Source organism: Macaca mulatta, chromosome 3 (assembly GCF_049350105.2).
Source record: "Macaca mulatta isolate MMU2019108-1 chromosome 3, T2T-MMU8v2.0, whole genome shotgun sequence".
NCBI classification, from domain to species: domain Eukaryota; kingdom Metazoa; phylum Chordata; class Mammalia; order Primates; family Cercopithecidae; genus Macaca; species Macaca mulatta.
In genome coordinates this window covers 198,565,898-198,590,245 of record NC_133408.1, presented here as the reverse complement: position 1 = coordinate 198,590,245, position 24,348 = coordinate 198,565,898, and the positions used below count along the sequence as shown (strand labels likewise).

Genomic DNA, 24,348 nt, shown 5'->3' with positions numbered 1-24,348 from the left:
TTTGAGGCTGTGGGGGTCCCCACCAAAAGGCACTCTAATTTTCTCCATTTTCAGACGCCCCAACCGAGCCCCACCGGCTACAAAGACGACGCGCCCACCCCGGACGGGTCGCTGGTCGCTTTCTTGGGCTTCTGCAGTTATTTAGAAAGGCGGGTACAGGCGGCGGCAAAGGCATCCGCCCCTTCCGAGCGCACACCTGGCCCGGTCCTCCTCTCCCCGCCCCGCGCCGGCCGCTCTTCCCCGTTCTCTCCACTCGGAGCCGGGCGCGCACTGAGCACCCCGTTCCCAGCCCCTCCGCCCACAGAATCAGCGAGGCGCGGCCGGGAGCGGGGCGCGGGGCAGAGAAGAGGGGAGGGGACGGGGAGAGAGGCTGGGGGGTCGCTGAGACCAGAGGGAGCGCGCGGTGGGGACAGAGAGCCCAGGGGCGAGGAGGGCGCGGGGCGCAGGGGAGGAGGAGGTGGGGGGCGGGGAGGAGGGGCGCGGAGCGGCGGTTGTCGTGGGAGGAGGGAGACGAGGACTGGGGGAGCGCGGGGCGGGGACAGGGGCGGGGGGCGGAGCGGCGGGGCACGGCGGGGACGGGCGAGCAGGGAGCGCGCTCCAGCTGCCGGGACAGAGGGGGAGGCCCACGCGCTCGGGCCGCTCGGCTGCAGCTGCGGGGCCCGAGGTCTCCGCGCACTCGCGCCCGGCCCATGCTGGAGGCGGCGGAACCGCTGGGACCCAGAACGGAGGCGGCGGGCGCTGGGCGGCCCCCGGCACGCTGAGCTCGGGATGCGGACGCTGTTGCCGCCCGCGCTGTTGACCTGCTGGCTGCTCGCCCCGGTGAGTGCGCCCGCGACCCCCGCCCCACGGCGCCCCGGACCCGGGTCTTCCCTTCCGATGAGAGCGCTGCTCCCGCCGGGCTTCGCCTTCCTCCCGGGTGCTGGAGCGCGGGCGGGGTCGGGGAGGGGGAGCGGGGTCGCCCGGGGTCCGGAGCTTCCTCCGGGGGAGCGTGAAGCGCCAAGCTCCGGCCCCGCCGGGTTTCGGGACTCGGGTTGGGTGGCTACCTGCGCCCTTCCCCGCGCCCCATCGTCCGGGGTTTGCTGGGAACGGGAATGTTTCTCCCTGGACGCGTCAACGATGGTTCGGGGCCGTCCCGGGAGCTGGGAGCTGCGGGCACCTGCGCGGGCTGCACGTTTCACGGGGAGATCGGGGTAGGCGTTGGCCGCAGATGCCTCTCGGCGCCTCCCTATACTTACTGTTTGTTTGTTTTAGTGTCGGGGGGACGTGGCGTCGGTTAAGTAAAGTTTCCTTTTGAAAATAGTTGCTTTTTTCCCCAAAAGCACTGGAGGAAAAGAACCGCGCATAAGTTTGTTGAATAAGTGCCTTCGCGCATGGAGTTCTGAATTATTCCCTTTGTGAACCTTTAAAAAAAAAAGGAAAGAAAGAAAAAAATCCGAGCGTTGTTTCTTGCTTTCCTCTCGGAGACTGAAGCGGGTTTGCGGTGCGCGCGGTTTTCGTGCGCGTGGCAGCCGAGGTGGGTCTGGATCGATCCGCGGCCGCTCTGCCGCTGGGAGGCTGCGCTGCCGACGGGACGGTGTCATTGATTAACCGGCGACACCCGGTCTGCAGCGGGGCTCCAGCCACACTCCCTGGCCTTGCGCGGGGGCGCAGCCGGGCTTTCCTCCCTCCAGAGTGGGCGCTTTGCGGAGCGGGTCCTTGGAAACTACCAGGCTTTATCATGGTTAATGCCGCTTTCATTGCTAAAAAACGTCCTAAGTCATTGCTCTGCGTATTCCAGGAATGTCAGGTATTATAATGTCTTTTATACGTTAACAAAGTTTTTTCTTTTTACATCAATATAATTTCCTTAATTCTGAAATTTAAGCCACTCACTTGTCCTGCATGAAAACAGAGGACTTGGAGCCGGGAGTCAGTGCCTGGTGCTGGTTCAGTCACCAGCTCTCAGAAGCAAGCTCCGGGCTCTTTTAAATGGAGCTAAAGGTGGCAGCAGTTCCAGCATTGTTTTCCCCTTAATTGTGTTAGGAAATTGTGTTCCTGGTTGGAACTCTTACTGACCATTTCAATAGTAAGATAACTAAACATAGATGGCCATAATGCACCCCACAGTATGATTCTCTGTGGTTATTACTTTAGTACAAGTAGAATTTTGGGTAGTGGCGGGGAGGGAGAAGATCAAGACCAAAAGGATGGGTGGAGGGAGCCCTCCGTAAGCCCCTAAGGGCCGCTAGGCAGGCCCTGGGCTGACTTGCGGGTGGGCGTGAAGAACAAGAATGTTGATCTAGGTAGAAATGGTGCCTTCGGAGAGGAAGCATTGTGTAGTTCCGTCTTCTTCTCACGTTAATAGACTGCTAATTACTATCTTTGTAGCATCTTTCACTCCCTTGATGGAGCCTGACTGGAAATCGCCCCCTCGTCTCTGTGGGGCCACAATGGCGACTCCCCCGCCTCTGCCTCCCTCCTCATCTTGCTCATCTTTTTGAAAATCTCTTCCACCCAAATTCTAGTCAAAATGATTGCAGTTTTATCTGTAGTTAGAGGGTTAAGCTTTCAACGTGTACCAACACCTTTAAAAATAAAGCCCCTCTTTCACGGCTCTTTCCCCGGGTGGAGGCCGTCCTCGGAGGAAGCTGCACAGTCCACAGGCATCCACTTAAACCAAACCAAAGGCTGCGAAATGGAGGAGCCGGCTATGGAGAGATTAATGGAGTAAAGAGCTCTGTTGCCTCCAAATTAGTACCGATGTGTTATGTTAGTAAGTTCATTTTCCTGCTCAGAAAAAAATATTCTATTAGATTTTGTATTTGTTTTCTATTACCTTTACAAAGTAAATAATGAAGTTTTTTTAAAATGCCGGAAAAATTAAGGTGATTGGTTTTAAATGCATTTACGTTTGGAAGCAGTTTAAAACTGTGAGGTTTTGGGTTGTTTTTGTAGAACTTTTGCTTGCTTTTCCTCTTATTGTGGAATTTTTAGTTATTAATATTTCTTTTAACCTTGAACAGGTGAACAGCATTCACCCAGAATGCCGATTTCATCTGGAAATACAGGAGGAAGAAACAAAATGTGCAGAGCTTCTGAAGTCTCCAACAGAACAAAACAAAGGTAAGGCAGAGAGCTTGGTGAGTAAGAACTCCAGTGACATTCTAACCCGGGAATATGCCTCACTCAGCTGTGGTTCAGGGTCATCACCTGCATCTTTAAAAAAAAGAAAAAAGAAAAAGAAAGGCCACTTCCCACTGTTTATTAATGAACTATAGAGTGTTGGATAGGTAGGGTCTTCACACACACCTTCAAAAAGAAAACCTTAATTCTTAACAATAATAGTTTCCATGGTTTGAGATGATAGCAACAGTTACTAAAACAATTTCACGGGCTTTGTTATGCTTTGCAAAAGCAGCTTCAGTTTTCCAGGGGATAAAAGCATTTATCTGAATTCTTGCATTTTAAATTCCTAGCTATAGGACAGATGAGTTTGATCTGGTTAAGGATGATGGATCCTTGGCAGAAAGTAAATAGGAAAATGGGACTTTGGTTGTGCTGAAGACGGGCCTGCGGTGCACACTGTGAACGTGCAGATTGCCTTCTCCAGTTCGACAGAGGCGCGCTGGGCCATCATGCCCCAACTGGGCCTGCTAACAACCTGTTTATAGACTCTGCCCTGGGATAGCACCCAGCCTATAAATAGTAGCAAGGCCTTTGTCCGTCAGCTTTCTCTGCTCTTTGTCATGATTTTCTCCTCTTCAAGAAAGAAATTAAATCTGTGTTAAAACAGTCTGGTGTCCTGTAGAGGGCCTCAGATGGTGGGCTTTATTCAAGAATAGCCCTGCCCAGCAGAAATAGAATACAAGCCACATTACAATGAGTAAAAGAAGCATGAGAGATTAATTTTAATAGTATCATTTATTTACCTGAATAAATCTGAATCTTTAACATTTTGACGTATAATCAACCTAAAATTATTAATTTTACATTCTTATTTTATGCTAAGTTGTAGAAGTCCAGTGTGTTTTTTGTGCTTACAGCACAACACAATTTGGACCCCATTTCAAGGTCCAGTAGCCACAGGCGGCCAGCGGTCTCCATGCTGGACAATGGGGCTGTAGCTTGCCACTAAAACTGGTGTCCCTCACCATTCCCATCCCGCTCTGAGCCACCATTTCCCAGTCTGAAACATGCAAGCTCTGCCTCCAAGACTTCTTCCGGCTTTAAAGATCTGTGATTCCGTGGTGCACGCATGGTTCTGGCCCATCTTCCAGATTGTCTGTTTGAACTCTGTCCAGAGAAAGGCAAATAAAGCTGAAGCCATGCTGAGAGTCTGTCCTGGGAAATGCTGACGCAGCCAAGGAGATGTGGATGGAGGAGGCAGCCAGGTCGCCACGGCAGAAGCAGCAGCATGGCCATGGAGGGTCCTTCTTCCCAGTGAAAATTCTGAGTTAGGAAAGGTAGTCCTGAGGAGAGACGGGCGTTTAGGATTACCTGGTTACCTGGGGGCCTGGGGACCTGGGCAGCCCTCCTCACCTCCAAGTTCCAAATTGTCCAGTTTCTTGTTTTCATGGGATATTAGAAATGCAGATTTATATAAAATATTCCACTTTCTTAAAAGCTTGCAAGCAATACTTTAAGAAAACAAGATTTTGAGGGAGCCTGGAGCTATCTGATGGCTCACTGCACAGTAGCTGGACCCTAGCTTAACCCAAGATTGGAGATGCTTCCTGGGGTACCTTCACCCAAAGATAGGTCAGCACATTTAAACTATTCACAGGGGCTCCTCCTCAGTGGGCAGTCTGTGTGTGAGTCACATCGGACGCTAGGGGCCACAGGTCCCAGGCAGTCACTCAGCCCCACACCAGCTTGAGCGGGTTCAGATGCAGGCCTGAGGGCCCCTTGTAGGCAGTGTTGGTTGGGAAACTTGTCACTGGGCTTTTTTGTAGCAACAGGTGTCTACCTGGACATCCTGTATTGAAGGCTTTTATTTCCAGTATCAGCTCTGTAGGAAAAATATCTGTATCTCATCTGTTTTACCTTTTTGACTTGCATGAAGTACTTGGTAACAAGACAATGCCCTTTAGGAGAGAAGCAGCAACGTGCCGGGGCCTCAGCCTGGCCACTCTTTTTTTTTTTTTTTTTGTACTCTTTGAAATATGCATGGCTCAAATGCCAGAGATGTAAATAGAAGTAAGTTACCAGAATAAAGATGCTATCAGCGATGTGAACCAAAATCCACAGGCTGAGGCTGAGGAAGGCGTCTGATTAGATGGGCTGAGTGACTCCACGGGACAACAGTGTGCATTTGCACCTGATGCCAGGTGAGGTGAGACACTGAGGGTCTGTAACAGCCACTTCTAAATCTGTACGATTAAGAAATTTGTGTGAAAGAGTGCCAGAAATGAGGTGAAAAAAACCTAGCTTCCAATTCCAGTGACATAATTTGTGTAAGTCTGATTTGGAAATTTTTCTCTTTATTACATGTTGAATCTAAAAAAAAAAAAAACACATAAATCCAGACAGAAACCAATTTCAATTCTAAACTCTCTAACGGGATTCGCTTTGTAAGCTTAGGAGTTATTTGGAGCTGTGTGACTTAACATTGATGCATCACTAAGACAAGCTTTCTCTTGCTGATATGCGTGTGAGGCACTCCAGGCGTCAGAGCCGAGATCCAGCCCTCTTCCCGTGGCCATGCCAACCTGCAGGTGGAAAGGACAGGTCTCTCAGGGGGCTTTGTCCAGGCTTCCTGCCTAGGCACAGGCTGGATAGGAACTTTCGTGTGACTTCAAATCATTCTTAACGCCTGTGTCTGGAGGGGTGTGACCTGCGCTGCAGAGAAGCTGGGTGGTTTCTGTGTGTCTGGGAGCTCCCTGTTCTGAGCCATCCTTCAGAGGCACATGGCTGAAATGGATCTGATGGTGAATGTCAGCTTAGACCAGGCCATGGAAGGTGCTAGGCTTAAAAACTAACTTTTCTTTGATTTTTCTTTTAAACAATGGATGCTGAACTTATTTTGATCTACGTGTCAGGAACTGTGAAGGGTTTGAGGTCATTCCCCACTTGCAGGCTAACAAGGTAGCCTGTCACAGTTTTGCAGGTGCTGCAGAAGACGTGAGATGCTGGGCCAGAGACAAGAGACTTGCTGTTCACACACAGCAGGCATCATGAGCTGCATGTACCCACGGGTTCCCTCTGCTTCCCAAGTCCCCCAGGAGCAGTGGGAGCGGCCCACACGGATGCAGTGCATTTGTGTCATAGCTGAGGAGAACTGGCTTAGGAAACCCACGATGTCAAAAGGAGGCTGCTGGCAAACCCCCAGCCGTTGTTACAAAGAGAGATGATATCTTAATTATCTTAATTATCGAACTCTCCTAGGTTGTTTGCTATACAAACATCCCCAGAAAGAAGGATGACTTATGTCAGAGAAACATATTTTCTATACTTGGGAAAATGATCTCAAGTAAGGATTGGTGGCTGCTGAGTAGGATATAAATGTGTTTCCTTTACGTCCCATAGTATCCTGAGACTTTTGTGATCGTAACTCAGCGTGTGATTTCTTGGTCCTTCTCCTACAGTGCCCAGAGGAGATGGCATCTTGTTTCTGTTGCTTCTCCCGAGTCTCACACGGTACTTAGCATCTAAAAAGATATTTTAAAAGCTTTTGCTGAACAAATTAATGAAACTTCTCACAGTAGAAATTAAGTGATTATACACACACACACACACACACACACACACACACACACAGAAAAATTCTGTTCAGAATGTAAGTAATAGGAAATGTCTCTACAGACTCTGCTGCTGCCAGCCCCAAGCTGCCCCTGGAGAGTCGGGGCACGCACAAGTCCACACATGGGTAGACCCCACTTTTCCTTCCAGACACGTGGAAGCTGGCACACTCTTCACACATGCACTCGGCATCTTGCTTTTCTTTTCTGTTTTGTATTTTAACTTAACAATGTATTTGGTGACTGTTCTGTATTTGTCCTTATATTCTATTTAAGAGCTGCTATAGTATTCTAATGTGTTTCTTTAGTCTCTCCCAGGTCCATGGACTTTTAGGTAGTTGACAGTGCTTTGCTACTACAAACAATGTTCTAGTGACTGCTTTGTTGGTGGGAATAAAATATTTCACCAGCATTTGAGGGTTAACTTCAAGCCACTAATATAAAATTGGAATCATCATCTCCTATGACCAAATGACATGATTTTTGCCTACTTTCTCATTCCTGTGACGGTTGTGTCACGTGGAATATACTTAATCACATCCCATTTTACACCTAGTCTTTTCTTTCTTGTTCCTCTTTGTCAGAGGAAACCAGACAGTGTCCACGAATGGGTTCCACAACATCATGTGGGGCCTGGCCCTCCTTGGGGGGTCCAAGGCCTGTGCTGACGGCAGCATTCCACCTCACGCTGTGGTCTCGGCTCAGCTGTCCTGTGATGCTGGTCTCTGCTGTGAGAGCTGAAGCTCTGGTGGGAGCTCGCTGTTCCTGGTCCTTAGCAGACGTTCCAGTCAGACCTGTGCTAAGAAACTAAATGAATAGTCACTGTCTTATGCTCCGGGAGGTCTGAACCAAGCAGTTTTGGAATCCACGGCAGAGAGCAGAGAAGTAGGTTCCTCTGATGTCAATATTGATGGTGTAGACATCAGTTGCATCTTAATTGGTGCCTATCTCTTTCCTTTCCGTTTTCTCTCTGATATAAGTAGGTCCTTGTCCTAGTGCAAATTACTCTTTGGACTGGTGAGATAAACAGCCTGGTCACTTTTTTCTTTTGGATCTTTTTGACTAGATTGTTTCTATTTTCTAAACTCCTTAAGGTCATTTCCTCGTCTTGGATATTTAAATAATTAATAACTGTTTATTGGTTGAGATAGTCTTAAAGTAATGTCTTTATGGCCTGGTGCAATGGGCTCACACCTGTAATCCCAGCACTTTGGGAGATCGAGGCAGGAGGATAACTTGAAGGCAGGAGTTCAAGACAAGCCTGATTCACATAGCAAGACACCAGAAAAACTTTTTAATTAACCTGGTGTGGTGGCACACACTATAGTCCCAACTTCTCAGGAGGCCGAGGCAGGAGGATCGCTTGAGCCCAGGAGTTCAAGGCTGCAGTGAGCTGTGATGGCACCACTGCACTCCAGCCTGGACAACAGAGCAAGAAGCTGTCTCTATTTTTTTTTAAAGTAATGTCTTTACATTTATTTTTTATAGGAAACAGCTCTCACTGAATTAATTTTTACCCTGAATAAAATGCTTATCTTAAGCATCATAAAGGGATTTATGGTTGAGAAGTCAGTTTCCGGCAGGTGAAGGAGCCACTCGGAGGTGCACCAGTGGCTTCTCCTGTCTGGGAAGAACAGAGCTGTTGCCTACGTGACCATAGTGGGTCACAGGAAGCCATTCGGGCTGGGCGGCCGGCCCCTTGGGGTGAGCTGCTGCTGATGGGGTCAGAGTCAGCTTCCTCCCCACCCCTCCTTCTGAGGTCAGGGCTCAGTCTGGTGCTGGTGACCCGAGACGCAGCAAGCTCCCACCTGTCGATGGCCTCTCCCAGTGCACACCTCTCTGCCCTCTCCACTCCCCTCCCTTGATCTCTGTCTCCTCCATCCTTGGGCTCTCACACCTGCCTCCTCCTTCCCAGGTACGTCCTCAGAACCTGGCTGCTTCCTGTCCTGCTGGTGGGGGTTGGTGACGAGTGGCTGCTCCTTCTCCAGGTGGCCACAGCAGTAACAATTCCTGCTGGCCTCATTTTTTATGATTTTATATTGATATACCCATTACACATTCTTTACTTACGAGCCATGGTTTTTACGGCATGTTGTCTGTCGGGCCTCCTCCTTTTCCTGGGCTCAGCCTGATCTTCCACAAGGACTGTGTTGGCACAGGGGTTCTCGAGAGGCTCAGAGACCTGGGCTGGCTCAATGGAAACCAGACCCACAGCCAGTGTGCAGCTCTCCACACACACAGCTCCTCAGTGCGGCCAGTGGCCTCTCAGCTTCTTCCTGGGCAGCAGTGCTTGTCTGGGGTACATGGCCACTATGGATGGACATTAATGTGTGCTTTTGTGCGGCCTGTCAGATTCTTGGTGGCTTTGGCTTTCACATGTTTTTGATGTGCTGTGGTTTGAATATTTATCTCCTTCAATACTCAGGTGGAAAGTTGATCCTCAATGTGGTAGTATTGAGAGACAGGCCTTGAAGAGGTGATTGGATCATGGAAGCTCTGCCCTCGTAAGTGGGTTAATCCATTAATAGATTAGTGGGTTTTCATGAGAGAGGTGTTATTATAAGAAGAGAGACCTGGGCCAACACGCTCAGCCCCCTCACTACACAATGCCCTGTGCCACCTGGGGACCATGAGGAGTCCCAACCAGCAGGAAAGCCCTCACCATTGTGGCCACTCGACCCTGACTTGTCCAGCCTCATAACTGTAAGAAATAAATGCCTTTCCTTTGTAATTTACCCAGTTTCTGGTATGTTGTTATGAGCAACAGAGGCAAACTTGGACACTTGAGCAGACTGCAGCTCTTCCTGAAGGGGACTTGAGACTTGAACCTCTTTGGTCACAAAGCTTTGTAGAGTTTTCTGGGTCAATACCCAGTTCCAGTGATGCTCCAAAGGCTTCATGGCCAGGGCCTGTATGTTTGAGGCTTGCCTCGTGTCGTGGGATGAGTGGAAATTAAACCATCCGGTTGACATTTGCTGATGCGTTGGCTGATCCTCTCATTTATTTATTCATTTATTTATTTTTTCTGAGATGGAGTTTTGCTCTGTCACCCAGGCTGGAGTGCAATAGCATGATCTCAGCTCACTGCAACCTCCGCCTCCTGGGTTCAAGCAATTCTCTTGCCTCAGCCTCCTGAGTAGCTAGGATTATAGGCGCCTGTCACCAAGCCCAGCTAATTTCTGTATTTTTAGTAGAGATGGGATTTCACCATGTTGGCCAGGCTGGTCGAACTCCTGACCTCAGGTGATCCACCCGCCTTGGCCTCCCAGAGAGCTGGGATTGCAGGTGTGAGTCACCGCACCCAGCTTCCTCCTATTAATATTTTCCAGCAGGTTTTTATGGAACAGACACCAGATTGTAAAAAATAACTTTCCTTTTTAAATATAATTTTTATTATTTTATTTTATTTATTTTTTGAGATGGAGTCTCACTCACTCTGTTGCCCAGATTGGAGTGCAGGGGTGTGATCTCGGCTCACTGCAACTTTCGCCTCCTGGGTTGAAGCAGTTCTCCTGCCTCAGCCTCCCGAGTAGCTGGGATTACTGGCATGTGCCACTGAGCCCAACTAATTTTTTGTATTTTTGGCAGAGACAGGGTTTCACCATGTTGGCCAGGCTGATCTCAAACTCAAGTGATCCACCTGCCTTGGCCTCCCACAGTGCTGAGATTACAGGCGCGAGCCCCTGACAGCTGGCCCTTTTTTAATATTAAAGACTCATTTTTCTTAACTAATCAGAGACTAAATAAAGACAGCATGAAGCTTAATAAGTTATCCTGATAAAACACAAAATCATTGTTTTCTAGGAGAATTATTTAAAACATAAAAAAAAACACTTTTGTAATTAAGAGAAGACCAATATTCAAGAAAATACTGTCCTATTAATAGAGAGAAAACAAACTCACTTTGTGTCAGTACTTTACTAAGCTTTTTTTTTTTTAACAGAAACTTATAAATAAAATCATTCTAATCTTAGAAGTTTGACCACACATAAAATTTCTTTTGTCAGACCTTCTGCAACTGTGTATACCCAACCAGCTTTTGTCTTACTCATTTTCTTCTTTTCCATTCTGGAACAATCAGTCATCTTGCTTTAAGATAAAAGTACTCTCTTTTTCCTTAAACACAGACCTCATATACTTTTCCTTATTAAAAACACATCCTACTTTCTGTGTACATTTTTCATATACAGTTGTTTGCTTTGATATTTATTTCTAGTGGTTTTAATTACACGTTAATTCAAATTCTTAATCCTTAGTGACATTAATATGCACTGTGAATTAGGAAGTACATGATATCATAGTTATTAAATGGCACGTACTTTCTTAGCACAGGACACGCTTACTGGCAGACCCAGGTAGCTCCAGTTCCTCTATAATAAGCCAAAAATACTTAAGCTTAAACTTCTTTTTAGGAATTAGTGTTTTAGTAGTTTATCTTATTTGGGTATGATCTAGATATGTAGCAAATATCATTTAATTTAACTTAGTATAATTTCAGAATTTCAAGTTTTCAAAAAGATTTTGGAAACTGTTTTTAAACAGATAATATCAAACTACCTGTCATCTCAGGTTACTTTTTTTGTTGACAAATTTTTTAAGAGGAATAATGAGCTTATTTGACTAGCTCAGCTAGGTAGAATGTCCATTTCTACTAAATCATTGATACTCTTATTTATTAAAGATTACTCAACTTATATGAACTTGAAAACCATTGGGTTAGTTCCTTTTTTTCTGACAAAATATTTGATTTATACAAGCACCTAATTTTCTTTAGGCCAGTAAAATACAGCTCTTTTATATGTTATTTCTAATAATAATATCGGGAGGTAGGATAATGTGACATATAAATAACATACATACATATAGACGTACATAACCAAACAGACAGAAGCAGAGATTCCTGGCTTCTGTTCTCAAATTGTAGCCCTGTGCCACGTACAATAATATAAAACTCAGTGGTTAGTCCAAATTGTGTTCTTGGCAGATAAAGTTACCTGTTTGGATGGCCAAAGTCTTTTGTTAATACATATGGAAAGGACTTTAAGATTTTCCATTTGCCAGTTTTTTTCTACAGTGTTCCCATTTTTTCTCCCTTCTGATGAGTCATTTCCCAGATGCCTGCATTTTAAAGATTTCAGTATCTCTAAGGCAGGGAGAAAGGACATTAAGTTTTCTCCAGAGAGGAGTTGTGGGCATAGTTGCCTGTTGTCCGGGGTCAGCCTTATTGGGACTGCAGGCCATGTTTAGGGAGTGGCCGGGAGACACTGGTGTGTTGACAAGTCCTCCTCTTCAGCTTCAGGTGGCTGCTTTTGTAATAGCTCAGGGTTGTGTGCAAGGCCAAAATCTGAGTTAGTTGTTGCAGATGCCCCAGGCTCAGTGGAGGATTTAATTTGTAAGGAAGTTGGTTTTCAGAATCTTCATATGGAAAAGGCAAGAAATCAAATGTTAGTAGACTCAAAATAGTGTTTTGTTCGAGTGTTGTAGAGATTCTTCTAGGGAGGCTGTATTTTTGGAGTCATTCTGTGTAAAATCAGTCTGTATGCCAATCAAAAAATGTATTGCGTGGTTTTGCAGGCACTCAGGATTCCTTTCTCTTGAATGTGCCAGTACGTGAATGATTTAGTCTGGAATAAACTTCCCACTGTGGCCACTGTGACTCTGAGTCATCCTCCTGAGCTGCACCCATTTCTCGAGAAAGCCACGGGTTCTGGGTCTGTAGTTTCTGAACATAAAATGAGCTGGAGTTCCAGATGGGGAGTCCCAGACTCCATGGATTCTGATGAACCTATAATTCCCTGTTTTTCTCACATTTTTCTTACCTGAGGCCTCCAACTAGACCCAGGCCAGTTCCTGTAGAACACCCAGTTTGACTCTGGATCCCAATCCAGGTTCCAGTGCAGTCCCTGTCAGACCCAGGCTGAGCTCTGGAACAAAACTGCTCCCATGGAGTCAGAGAGCTCAGGATGCAAGTTGTGGAGCTCAATCTCCTAGAGGGGCTCATCCTGTGGCCACCAAATGCAGCAGGAGAGCAGTAAGTGCAGTGGCCTGGGGGCTGCCCATGCCTGGTTACTCACTGCTCCTGGGGATCATCGAGGGTCTCCTTCAGATCTCACTTCTGACACCAGACTGTCAAAAAGGTAAACCGAGGCACAGTGACATGTTTAAAGAGTTGACTTGAGCAAGCAACAGTTCATGAACCAGGCAGCTCCAAACCCGAGGTGGTTCAGGAACTCCCCTGAGGGAATGCGAGGGGGAGGTTTTTAATAGACAAACACAGAAGTAAAGCAAAGAATGCTGGCTTGGTTACACTTGCACAGCTGCCTCATTTGTTCTGTCCCATTGGAAAGTCCCTCATTGATATGGTTATTAAAAGTTTGTTGGCTACTTCTGGTTGTTAAGCTTAAGTTCTATTCTTCTTTAAAATGGGAATTTACAAGAAATGGCTCAGGTTAAGTGTCCCTTATGTTTGCAAATCAATCAAGGTTGAGGTAATTTATGAGACGTGACTGGTTGTGTCTGCTTAGGGATTTTTCAGGTGTTGTCTCCATTTTGACTTTGAGAAGCTTAAGCCACCTCTGGTGATAACCAAAATCAGTGACTGAGGCATGGATTTCAATGAAGGTTTCAAGAGGTTTATTAAGCCAGTCTTACAGCACATCCAGAAAAAACATGAGTCACAGACACACCTCTATCTTTTCTGAAGAGGTCTTCAGGAGGGTTAGCGTTTATACTTGTCCTTAAAGGGCAAAGTCCTGTGGGGAGAGGGGCGAGGAGGTAGTAAGGCAAATGGCCACACGCTGAGACTTTAGTTAGTACCTGGTAAATCTGCATTTTACATCAGACCAGATGAACTTTTGAAGAAAGAAAGGGGGTAAAGGAAGCATCAGTTTTGCAGGTATCTTGGGTAGGTGGAGGAAATGGCTGATCTCATCTTGTCATTCTGAACCTGGGAAGACAAGCTTGTAATTGGCACGATCAGTGTGAAATGAACTTGGCCTCCATCCTCAACTTTCCCTTTGGCATAAAGAGTTTGAGGGTCCTGAGAGTTTTGTGTTTGCCTTTACACTGGAGATAAGGTTTTCCATTTATTCACCATCCACTGTGTGAAATCAGCATTTTCTCTTCTCTGGTCTATGTCGATTCTCTGAAGTTTGAGGGCAGGGCCCCATGTTCTTCTTTCTAAGATTTGATGACCCCTCCTCGTTCCACTGGCTAGAGTCTCCCCTATCACACCCCTGGCACAGACCACCCCATTCTCTCCGTTTCTGCATGTAGATGAACTGGGCGGAGGCAGCGTGTTCTGTCTGGAAGAGGAGACTGCCATGCTGGGCCTTGGATGCCACATCCAGAGCATGCTGAGATGTCTGCAGCCGCTTAAGTATCCTGCCATTGGTCATGCTTCTGTGGCTCAGAATTGACAGTTAATTTCAAGGCAACCTTCCTGCCCTCCCAGGAGATTATTAACAGAGCTTTTTAAAGGATCTGTAACTTACCTGTAGCTCTTTCCTTGCCAGTGCAGAATGTAACCACCCACTGGGTTCTTCCTGCCCACTGCACAAGCAAGATCAATCAATACACAGCATTGCAGTAAAGAAAGAATTTAATTGATGTGATGCTGGCCACGCCATGTGGAAGACCAAGTTGTTACTCAAATCAACCTCATCAAAGGCTCAGAGACTAGGGTTTTTCAAAGGTAGTTTGGGGATGGGGGCACTAGGCAATGGTGCTTGCTGCTGATTGGCTGGGGTGCCATCATAGGGGCGTGGGAAATGGTCCTCCGTGGGCTGAATCACTTCTGGGTGAGGCTACAGGAGTGGTTGGCCAGTTCAGGTGGAGCCATGGTGTCAGACATGCAGAAACCCTGAAAAGACATCTCAAAAGGCCAATCTTACGTTCCACAATAGCGAAGTCATCTGCAGGGGTAATTGGGGAGGTTGCATATCTTGTGACTTCCAGAATAACGACTGGCAATCATTTATATCTGTGCCTTAGCGGAATTCAGGCTGCTGTCCTCCCCCTAGCCCGGTGGTCTCTCATTAGCCTTACAAAGATGGTTGAGTTTGGGGGAAGGGCTCTTATCACTTAAACCATAACCTAAAAGTCTCCTGAAGTTAGCTTGACCTAAGCCCAGGAATAATTGAGGGCATCTAAAGGCAAGATAGGGGGTGGTTAAATCAGGACTCTTTCACTGCCATCATTTTCTCACTGTTATAATTTTTGTGAAAGTAGTTTCAAGAGGGGAGGACAGAGGCCAGTTTGAGGGGACGGAGTGTGAAGCTGGTTACCTGGCCCTGTCCCCCCCAGGTGGGTGGTGACAGGGGTTCTTCTTACAGCTGCAGACGGACATGCCGTCGCCCCCAAGACCACTGTCTCCTGGCACCAAAATGTGCTGTGGGAGCTCACAGGAGGGAGGGGGTGCATTTACACCAGGGCTCGGACTGGCTTTGCCCTGGAGCTTGAAGGGTGGTGGGCTTTGGTGTGCAGCAGGTGGAAGAAGCCTGTGTCAGGCCTGAGCTCAGCTGCAGGGAGGGAAGGAGGGAGCGGTTGAGGGAGAAGAGTGGTCAGCGTGCCCAACCTGCAGAGCTGAGAGCACTGAAGGCTCCTGAGAAGTGGGGTTTGCGTGTGAGCTGTGTTTCAGGAAGGTCCATGGAGCAGTCATTTCTGGAAGGAATTAGGGCATTCCTGGAAATGAGGAAGCTCATTGATCGAGTTCCTCCAGGTGGGAGACGGAGATGCCCTTGTGGTAAGTGTGGGAAGGGCAGCTCCAGGAGCCACCTCCAAGGATCAGTGGAGCCAGAGCCAGGCCTCAGGGCAGGACCCAGGCTGCAGGACGGCAGGGGATCTCCTCCTGAAATTTCAGGGAGAGTAAAGAAGGGGGGTCAGAGGCGAGGAAAGTGCCTCTGGTGGGGACTGCCAAGGCTGCTGGAGAGAGGGTGAAGGGGTCCCAGCACGCAGGTGGGAGGCCCGAGGCAGGAGGGGAGTGGCCAGGGGTGCGCAGAGGTTTTTGCACAGTTGTTAGGACCTCAGTCATCTGGGGGACAGAAGGTGGGTTCTGGTGCCAACAGGTGCCTGGGGGCATGAGGAGACCACTGCAGGCTCAGAACTGCTCCAGGGTGGTCAGGGGTTGGGAGAGGATGGGACTGTGAGGTCATGAGAGCTGGGTCCCAGGGTGTGGATGAGGCAGACGTCCCAGGGCCCAGCAGCTGTCCCACACCACGGCCGGCTGTTCTGTGGCCCCTGGGCACAGCTGCTGGCCCTGACTAAGCTGGGATGGTGTCCCCTCATCCCCGTCAGGTCCCGCGGGGGCAGAGGCAGCAGGAGCCTGAAGGAGAGACCAGTACCAGGTGTCCTCACCTGGCTCCATTCCTGCTGAGACCCATGGTCAGGCCCTGTTGCAAGGTGGGGGCGGGCGGTTTGTCCTGGCACTGTGGATGTGTGTTCTGGGATGACCCGGGAAGAGACACAAGTCCCAATGCTGAGACCCATGGTCAGGCCTTGCTGCAAGGCGGAGGTGGGCGATTTGTCCTGGCGCTGTGGATGTGTGTTCTCGGATGACCCGGGAGGAGACGCAAGTCCTGGTCATAAATCTATGGAAGATTGTCCTTGGAATAGCACAGCAGGACTCCCCATGCTTTGAGGCCTTGAATGTTCACCCTAAGGCAGGTCTCGTGTGGTCCCAGCCCTAAGCCCCTGTGGCCCCAGCAGCATCCCGAGCCATGGCAGGAGTTCGGGGGAAGGGTTTGAGAATATTTGACATGGAAGGAAACACTGGCTGTCCATGAAGGTAATAACAGCAAACATCTGGAAGGGGAAGAGTTCAGGCATTTTGCAGACGAATTAGCACACACATCTGTTTTCCTGATGCCCACATGCGTTTACTCAGTGCCGCTGTCAGTGTGAAGCTGAGGGCCCCAAGGACCCTGCAGGTGTGGGAGAGACTCCCACCTCTGAGGCATTTGCAATGATTCTTTCTCTTTAGGCAGAGATGGCTGAGCAGGGATCCCAACCACATGGATTGGACTGACTCAGGCTCCATTTGGAGCATACTTGGATGTTTGGGTTGTATTGGATTCAGCACATTCTTAAAAATGCATAGGTTCTGTCTGGACCTATATACGTTACTTTGAAAAATCTTCTTGTTCATTTAATAGTTTTGGTTATTTCTGGATTTGGAGTCGTGGGTTTAATGTTTGTTCAGGTACCAGAATGTGGCCCCTGCCTGTGGAATCCACCTGAACCCCAACCCAGAATGAAACCGCTGTTTCTGAAATTCAGAATTCTGCTGTGATCCAATTTCCAGGTGCCACCTAAGGGCGGTGTCCCAGGAGATGGCGTTTCCCGACACAGTCTGTAGTTCACCATCAGGCTGTTGAGGGTGGGATGTGTGCCGCGCACTAATTAGACAGAATGTCAGCGTATCTGAGTCGTCTGAAAAAAACCCGGCTTGCTGTAAAATGTCCTCTGCAGCATTCTAAACACATTTGGAGGCCACGCTGTGCTGTGGGGCATTGTCTCCTCCTGTCTTAGCTGTTTCTCTCAGGGACCAGAAGCCGACTCTTGCCAGCCAGGGGGATGTTAGGAGCAAATTTCCACATCAAGGCTGTGTTTGCAGGGTTAAGCTTTACCATCCTTTCTGGCAAGAAAAGCCCTGGTCAGGGAGCCCTGCACAGTGGCAGGTGATCCCGCCCATAGTACAGTGCATGGCAGTGCAGCAGATGTTCAGTAAACGTTTGCTGGAGAAATGAATGCTCGTTACTACCAAGTAGAAGAAACTTACCTGAAAACCGTGCTGGATCATCAAGAGCAGCCTGCTGGTTGGACGGTGTATTGCCTGGTTTCTGCCTCTGTGGATGGTAGGGTTACTGTCGTGCCCAGAGCCCGTTCTCAGATTATCTCTGCAGTTAGTCCCTCAGTTCTCGGCTGCAGCTAATGCCCTTCCCAGCGTGTGGCCATCTCACACCTCTGCCAATTGTCTCCTGAGAAGAGTACATTCTCATTTCTGTGCTCCGTGCATTCCAGGGCATGCCCCTTTTATTAGTTTTGACAGGTAATTGCTTTGGGTATTTCCCTCCAAAGGCTCTTCCCTCTCTATTTCTGCCAAAAGCAATTATTGTCATCGTTCTTAATTGCAGCATTTCTAAAATGGCATTTGGCATCATACCCAGCTTAGCGAATGCATAGATGTAGCCCTCATATCACTTGCAAATATTTTAAGAACAAATGATGTAAACATGCATCCTCAGAACAAAAAGAAAGACAGAAGCCTTCATTTGGTAGATTTGTATAATCACTGTTTGTGTTAGAATAACTGAGATCCTGTAGGACTGAGAGTAACAAGATATTTTGTAATTGGCCACCTGCACAGGCAGCATTCACTGACAGGGAGATTTCAGGAGTCTGGCAGTGTGGGCCACCGTTTCAGAATCTCCAGATGCAGGGAAGGTTTGTTTACGAGAGCCCTCAAGTTCACGTTCCACAGGTTTGTGAAATCTGGACCTGGGTGGTGTCGCATCCAGCTTCCTGCATTGTTTCATCAGCTTCACTCTGGAGCTTTGTTTAACCGTAAACACTAAGACAAGAAGGTCCTGGAATGGAGCTACTAGAACACTGAGGGTCTCTGTACGACTGCTCCCTGAAGAGGTGGGCAGGGATGCTGGCAGTGGCTCCGAGGAAACGTCCACCTCTCAACTATGAGCCCCTGAGCTCTGAAGATGGACACCGTGGGGCCTTTGCTCTGCATGGTCAGCTGGGTGGCTGGGAAATGATGACCCTGAGTGCCCAGGCTGACACCAGGTGTCCAGGAATGGTGTTATTTTGAAGGGTCTCTAAGCAGAAAGTCAAAGTAAGGCAGGGATAGAAATCATGCTAAACTGCTGCCAATCATAACTGCAGTGGCCCCTTGAAGGCTCCAGAAAGCAGAACTAGAGCTGGGGATAGAAATCACAAGTAGCCAGATTCTGGCCCTAGAATATACTAGATAATTTGGTGGTGAACTGAGGTGGACAGCTGCTGCAGGAGGGGCTGATTTCCGAGACTCTGAGAGTAACCAGAGGGTCAGGCTGCCTTGGACCAGCTCTGTGGCCTTTCCAGTCCTGGGCACCCACTGGTCCAGTCTAAAGTGAGGAAAGAACCACAGTTCCACGTGTCCTCCTCACTCAGGGACCCTGCGGACTGGCCAAGAACATCTTACACTGCAGGAAAGACTGTGTCCTCCCCGTAGGCATGGATGCCAATTGGCTTTGCAAGATCAGCAAGTAGGGGTCAGTTTGTCTGGTCTGGGATGATTCAGGTCAGAGCAAATGGCCATGGTTCACAGAGGACAAAGCATTTTTTAAAAAATGATTTTCAGATGCCCTCTCTCATCACTCCTATTCAACATGCTATTGGAAGTCCTAGCCAGGGCAGTCAGGCAAGAGAAAAAAATAAAGTGCATCCAAATAGGAAGAGAGGAAGTCAACCTATCCCCGTTTGCAGACGACATGATTCTACATCTAGAAAACCCTATAGTCTCAGCCCAAAAGCTCCTTCAGCTGATAAACCACTTCAGCAAAGTTTTAGGATACAAAATCCATGAACAGAAATCACTAGCATTTCTATACACCAACAACAGCCAAGCTAAGAGCCAAATCAGGAAGGCAGTCCCATTCACAATTGCCACAAAAAGAATAAAATACTTAGAAATACAGCTAACCAGGGAGGTGAAAGATCTCTACAGTGAGAATTATAAAACATTGCTCAAATAAATCAGAGATGATACAAACAAATGGAAAAACCTTCCCTGCTCATGGATAGAAAGAATCAATATCATTAAAATGGCCATACTGCCCAAAGCAATTTATAGATTCAGTGCTATTCCTATCAAACTACTAACGGCATTCTTCACAGAACTAGAAAAAAACTATTTTAAAATTCATATGGAACCAAAAAAGAGCCCACATAGCTAAGGCAATCCTAAGCAAAAAGAAGAAAGCTGGAGGCATCACATTACCCTACCTGAAACTATACTACAGGGCTACCATAACCAAAACAGCATGGTAGTGGTAGAAAAACAGGCACATAAACCAATGGAACAGAGTAGAGAACCCAGAAATAAGGCTGCACACCTATTACCATCTGATCTTCAACAAGCCTGACAAAAATAAGCAATAGGGAAAAGACTTCCTATTCAATAAATGGTGCTGGGATAACTGGCTAGTCATATGTAGAAGACTGAAGCTGGACTCATTCCTTACACCATATACAAAAATCAACTCAAGATGGTTAAAGACTTAAATGTAAAACCCCAAACTATAAAAGACCTGGAAGACAACCTAGGCAATAGCATCCTGAACACAGGAATGGAAAAAGATTTCATAACAAAGACACCAAAAGCAATTGCAACAAAAGCAAAAATCGACAAATGGAGTCTAATTAAACTAAAGAGCTTCTGCACAGCAAAAGAAACTATCAACAGAGTAAACAGACAACCTCCAGAATGGGAGAGAACATTTGCAACTATGCACCTGACAAAGGTCTAATATCCAGCATCTATAAGAAACTCAAACAAATTTACAAGAGAAAAACAACTCATTAAAGAGTGGGCAAAGGACATGAGCAGACATTTTTCAAAAGAAAACATACATGCAACCAACAAGCATATGGGAAAAAGGTCAACATCACTGATCATTAGAGAAATGCAAATCCATACCATAATGAGATACCATCTCACACCAGTCAGAATGGCTATTGCTAAAAAGTAAAAAAATAACAGATGCTGGCAAGATTGCAGAGAAAAGGGAATACATATACACTGTTGGAGGGAGTGTAAATTAGTTCAACCATTGTGGAAGACTGGCAATTCCTCAAAGACGTAAAAACAGAACTACCATTTGACCCAGCAATCCCATTACAGGGTATATATGAAGAGGAATATAAATCATTCTACCATAAAGACACATACACATGAATGTTCACTGCAGCTCCATTCACAATAGCAAAGACATGAAATCAGTCTTAACGCTGATCGGTAACAGACCGGACAAAGAAAGTGTGGTACATATACACCATGGAATACTATGCAGCCATAAAAAAGAACCAGGTCATGTCTTTTGTAGGAACATAGATGGAGCTAGAGGCCATTTTGCTTAGCAAACTAACGCAGGAACAGAAAACCAAATACTACACATTATCACTTATAAGTGGGAGCTAAATGATGAGAACTCATGAACACAAAGAAGGAAACAGACACTGGGGTCTTCTTCTTCTTCTTCTTCTTTTTTTTTTTTTTTTTTCTTTTTTACAGAGTCTTGCTCTGTCGCCAGGCTGGAGTGCAGTGGTGCGACCTTGGCTCACTGCAACTTCTGCCTCCCGGGTTCAAGCGGTTCTCCTGCCTCAGCCTCCTGAGTAGCTGGGACCACAAGTGCACGCCACCACACCCAGCTAATTTTTGTATTTTTAGTAGAGACAGACAGGGTTTCACCATGTTAGCCAGGATGGTCTCAATCTCTTGACCTTGTGATCTGCCCACCTTGGCCTCCCAAAGTACTGGGATTACAGGTGTGAGCCACCGTGCCCGGTCAACACTGGGGTCTTCCCCCAGTTGGAGGGAGAGGAGCAGAAAAGATAACTACTGAATACTGGGTTTAATACCTGGGCAATGAAACAGTCTGTACAACAAACTCCCATGACACGAGTTTACCTGTATAACAAATCTGGACATGTACCCCAGAACCTAAAATAAAAGTTAAAAAAAAGATTTTCCCACCTCAACTGGTGAATCATTCCATCAAGCTGTTAGTCCTTTAAACTGATAATAGGTGTAGAGGATCAATGACTTTGATGGCCAAAATGAAGATAATTGTTTTTTCTAGAAACTCCGTTACATCTGCATTTTAGAGCTCAGATGGAAACCTCCTTGCTCAGCAGCTGTCTTTCCAGAGAAGGCACAAAGGCTCACAGGTGTGCCCTGCACCTTTACGTGACCTGTGCTTTCACAATAGTTTCAGGGACTCAGAAACACAGCCAGCACCCTTCAGACCCACCCAATGGCAGAAAGTGAGGTGACAGCATTCACTCTCCTTTGTTGCTGGGCCTATTTTTATCCAGTTCAGTCTCTTCCCGGGAGAGCAGGTGAGCTCCGCAGAAGCAAGAGAGCAGTGGTTCAGGAGATGACTTCCAGACCCCAAAGAGAGATGCCGGTGGGAGCACACTTGCCCCTGGAGCCTCATCTCTGCCACCAGCCAGGCACCACCTCAGTTCTGTTTTTGTAGCCTTTGGTGCATGACCTCGGGGTCCCCATGGGAGGGGCTGGCTAGCTTTGCTGGATGAGCCAGCAGCTTCCCATCACAGCCCCCCAGGTGCCTTGCTCACTCGAGGGCTCAGGATTCCGTGAGCTCCTGCTTTTCCAGAGCCAGACAGGACTCTGCAGGTAAAGGAACCCTGGTCTTCGTTCTCACCTTAACGAGCATTTTTCCAACAGTAATGCTGGCTCCGTTCTGAATGTTTGAAAGTTTATATAATCGTGGTGTTAGAAGAGTATGTGGAATACTCACATTCCATGGCCTGGATTCGGCAACATTTTGCTGCATTTGGTCCCACTGTGTTTACAGACTCTAGAGGGCATATTTTGGGAAACCATGCCCGAGGCTCCTGACAATGGAGGCGTTTTAACAGGCAGGTCTGTCCCCTAACCAGCTCACATTCTGCCTCAGCATTTCCTTTTGGTGTTGAATTCTTCCTCTGTTCCCTGTGGTTCCTTTGAACTAGAATTTGATGCTAAAGGCTTGATTAGATTCAGGTCCAAGGCTTTCGGGAGGAAGACGTCTGGGGACACTGTGAGCCTGCCGGTGCATCTCCGAGTGTGCAGTCCTGCTGCCCGTCATGCCCCTTGACCTCACGATCCTGCCATCCGTCGTGCCCCTTGACCTCCTATTATGCTCTTTGTCACCTGGTTAGGAAGTGACCTCCAGAACTCCACGCATAAAAGCATCTCTTTCCCTTCATAGGGAGTCAAAGGGGGGCTGGAGGATCACCTGTGAAGTTGCCAGCACAGTGGTCTAAGCTCTGGTTCAACAACTTGTCACGTCTTGGCTTCCGTATCTGTCAATGATTCATATCCAATCAGTTGTCTTTGGAGGTTAAACCATGTTGACTTCTCCAATTCTAATAATTCTCTACACATCATTAATGAGCATTTGCAGTAAAGAAGGGCTTTTCTTCATTGACTGGGAAAGAACCATAATTCCTTTTAAAAGGACAGGATAAAACTTCAAGCATTTTTGGCCCTTATTAAATACTGAATAACTAGATTTCCTATCAGACAATTATTTCATTGCCATTTGTTTGTATCATAAACATTGTGGATATTGAGGATTACAAATGGGGCATTTAACTGTGTTATGGTTGTACTGTGGAATGTTATACAGCCATTAAAAATGATGGCATTCTACATGAATAACATGAAAAATATGCATGATATATTAAGTGGGAAAGCAAGGAAGATTTCCACATGTATAATATCATATTTTTGTAAAAAGAAATCATACATAACTTCTGTGTATCCCATGCACGTGTACCTAAGCATGTGTAACAGTGTGTCAAAATGAACTCCTGGGGTCTCAGATTCATTATGACCCTAAGCAGGGAGGTCCTTTTCCCAAGCAAGTCCCTGACGTTGCTGGACTCAGAAGTGGTGTCCTGATAGTTACCTCTGCCCTCGGAATGCCGTGCCTCTCCCCCGTCCCCTGTGGAGAGAGAGGACTGGGAGGAAAACCTCTCCTAGGTAAATGGAGCCCTGGGAGACGCCTCGTTCAGAAGGAGCTGGCCTGGGGCTGTGTCAGAGTCTGCCCAGCAGGACAAGGAAGGAGGAATCAGAACAGCAGCCTGGAGGGAGGGAGGGAGGGAGGTGACCAGGCCTCTGGAGCAGGTCAGGGGCAGTCTCCCACCCTCCCCTCCAGCCCCTCACACCCTGGGCGTAGGAAGGAGAGGCCTCCCCTCTTCCCATGCAGGTTTCTGCCCCAAAGTTTATTTAATAATGTTTAGCTCCAAACTTTAATGTTTAAGTCCAAACTTAAAAAGCAGGCAAGGATGCCTGGTGCAGAGGGTCAGCCAGGAGGCAGCAAAGTAGGGCTGGATGGCCCCTGTTTAAATCCAAGCTTAAATGTTTTAAGTTTGGAGCTAAGTGTATTAAATAAGGAAACCAAATCATACCTTAAACTAGGATGGTTAGAAAATGAATTTTCAAAGAGTAGCCAGAAATACTAGGGACAGAGGCACCTGCTCACGGAGGTGACAAGCGACAAGGCCCAGCCTCTTACCCGTCCTAAATGGCTGCAGTGGGACGCAGAGACGGAGCCTGCACAGCTGCACCTGCCGCCCAGGCTGCACACTAGCCTGTTACTACTCAGTGGCGCCGACGTGAGGCCTTCACTCTTCTGCCTGTGCTGTGTTGTGTTGGAACATGTTCCCAGCGGGCAGAGATTACCTTCCTAATTTGAAAATTTACATCTGGAAAAATGCTTGGAATCTTAAAGATATATTTAAATGAGGCATGTGTATTGTCACCTTAGATATGAAAAGTTCTAGGCTGTTTCCTGTAAAAGAATCCTGGTGGCCCAGGGCAGCCTGGTGTGATGAGACTTCGCGGTGGCCCCCT

The 24,348-nt window shown here is 47.4% G+C and overlaps 1 protein-coding gene across 5 annotated transcripts in view; it reads left to right on the top strand.

Moving 5' to 3' along the window:
- The first annotated feature begins 538 nt into the window (after positions 1-538).
- The window catches only part of VIPR2 (vasoactive intestinal peptide receptor 2), a 112,068-nt gene continuing 88,258 nt past the window's right edge, over positions 539-24,348 (top strand). For 2 of the 5 annotated variants that reach the window (XM_077997845.1, XM_077997848.1), the window contains exons 1-2: positions 539-819; positions 3,003-3,102. In XM_077997845.1, the coding sequence (XP_077853971.1) occupies positions 769-819; positions 3,003-3,102 (151 nt within the window). In that variant the 5' untranslated portion in view covers positions 539-768. Of the gene's footprint in view, positions 820-940; positions 2,753-3,002; positions 3,103-24,348 lie in introns of those variants that run through there. The other 3 variants (XM_028846541.2, XM_077997846.1, XM_077997849.1) reach the window with 3 other exon arrangements.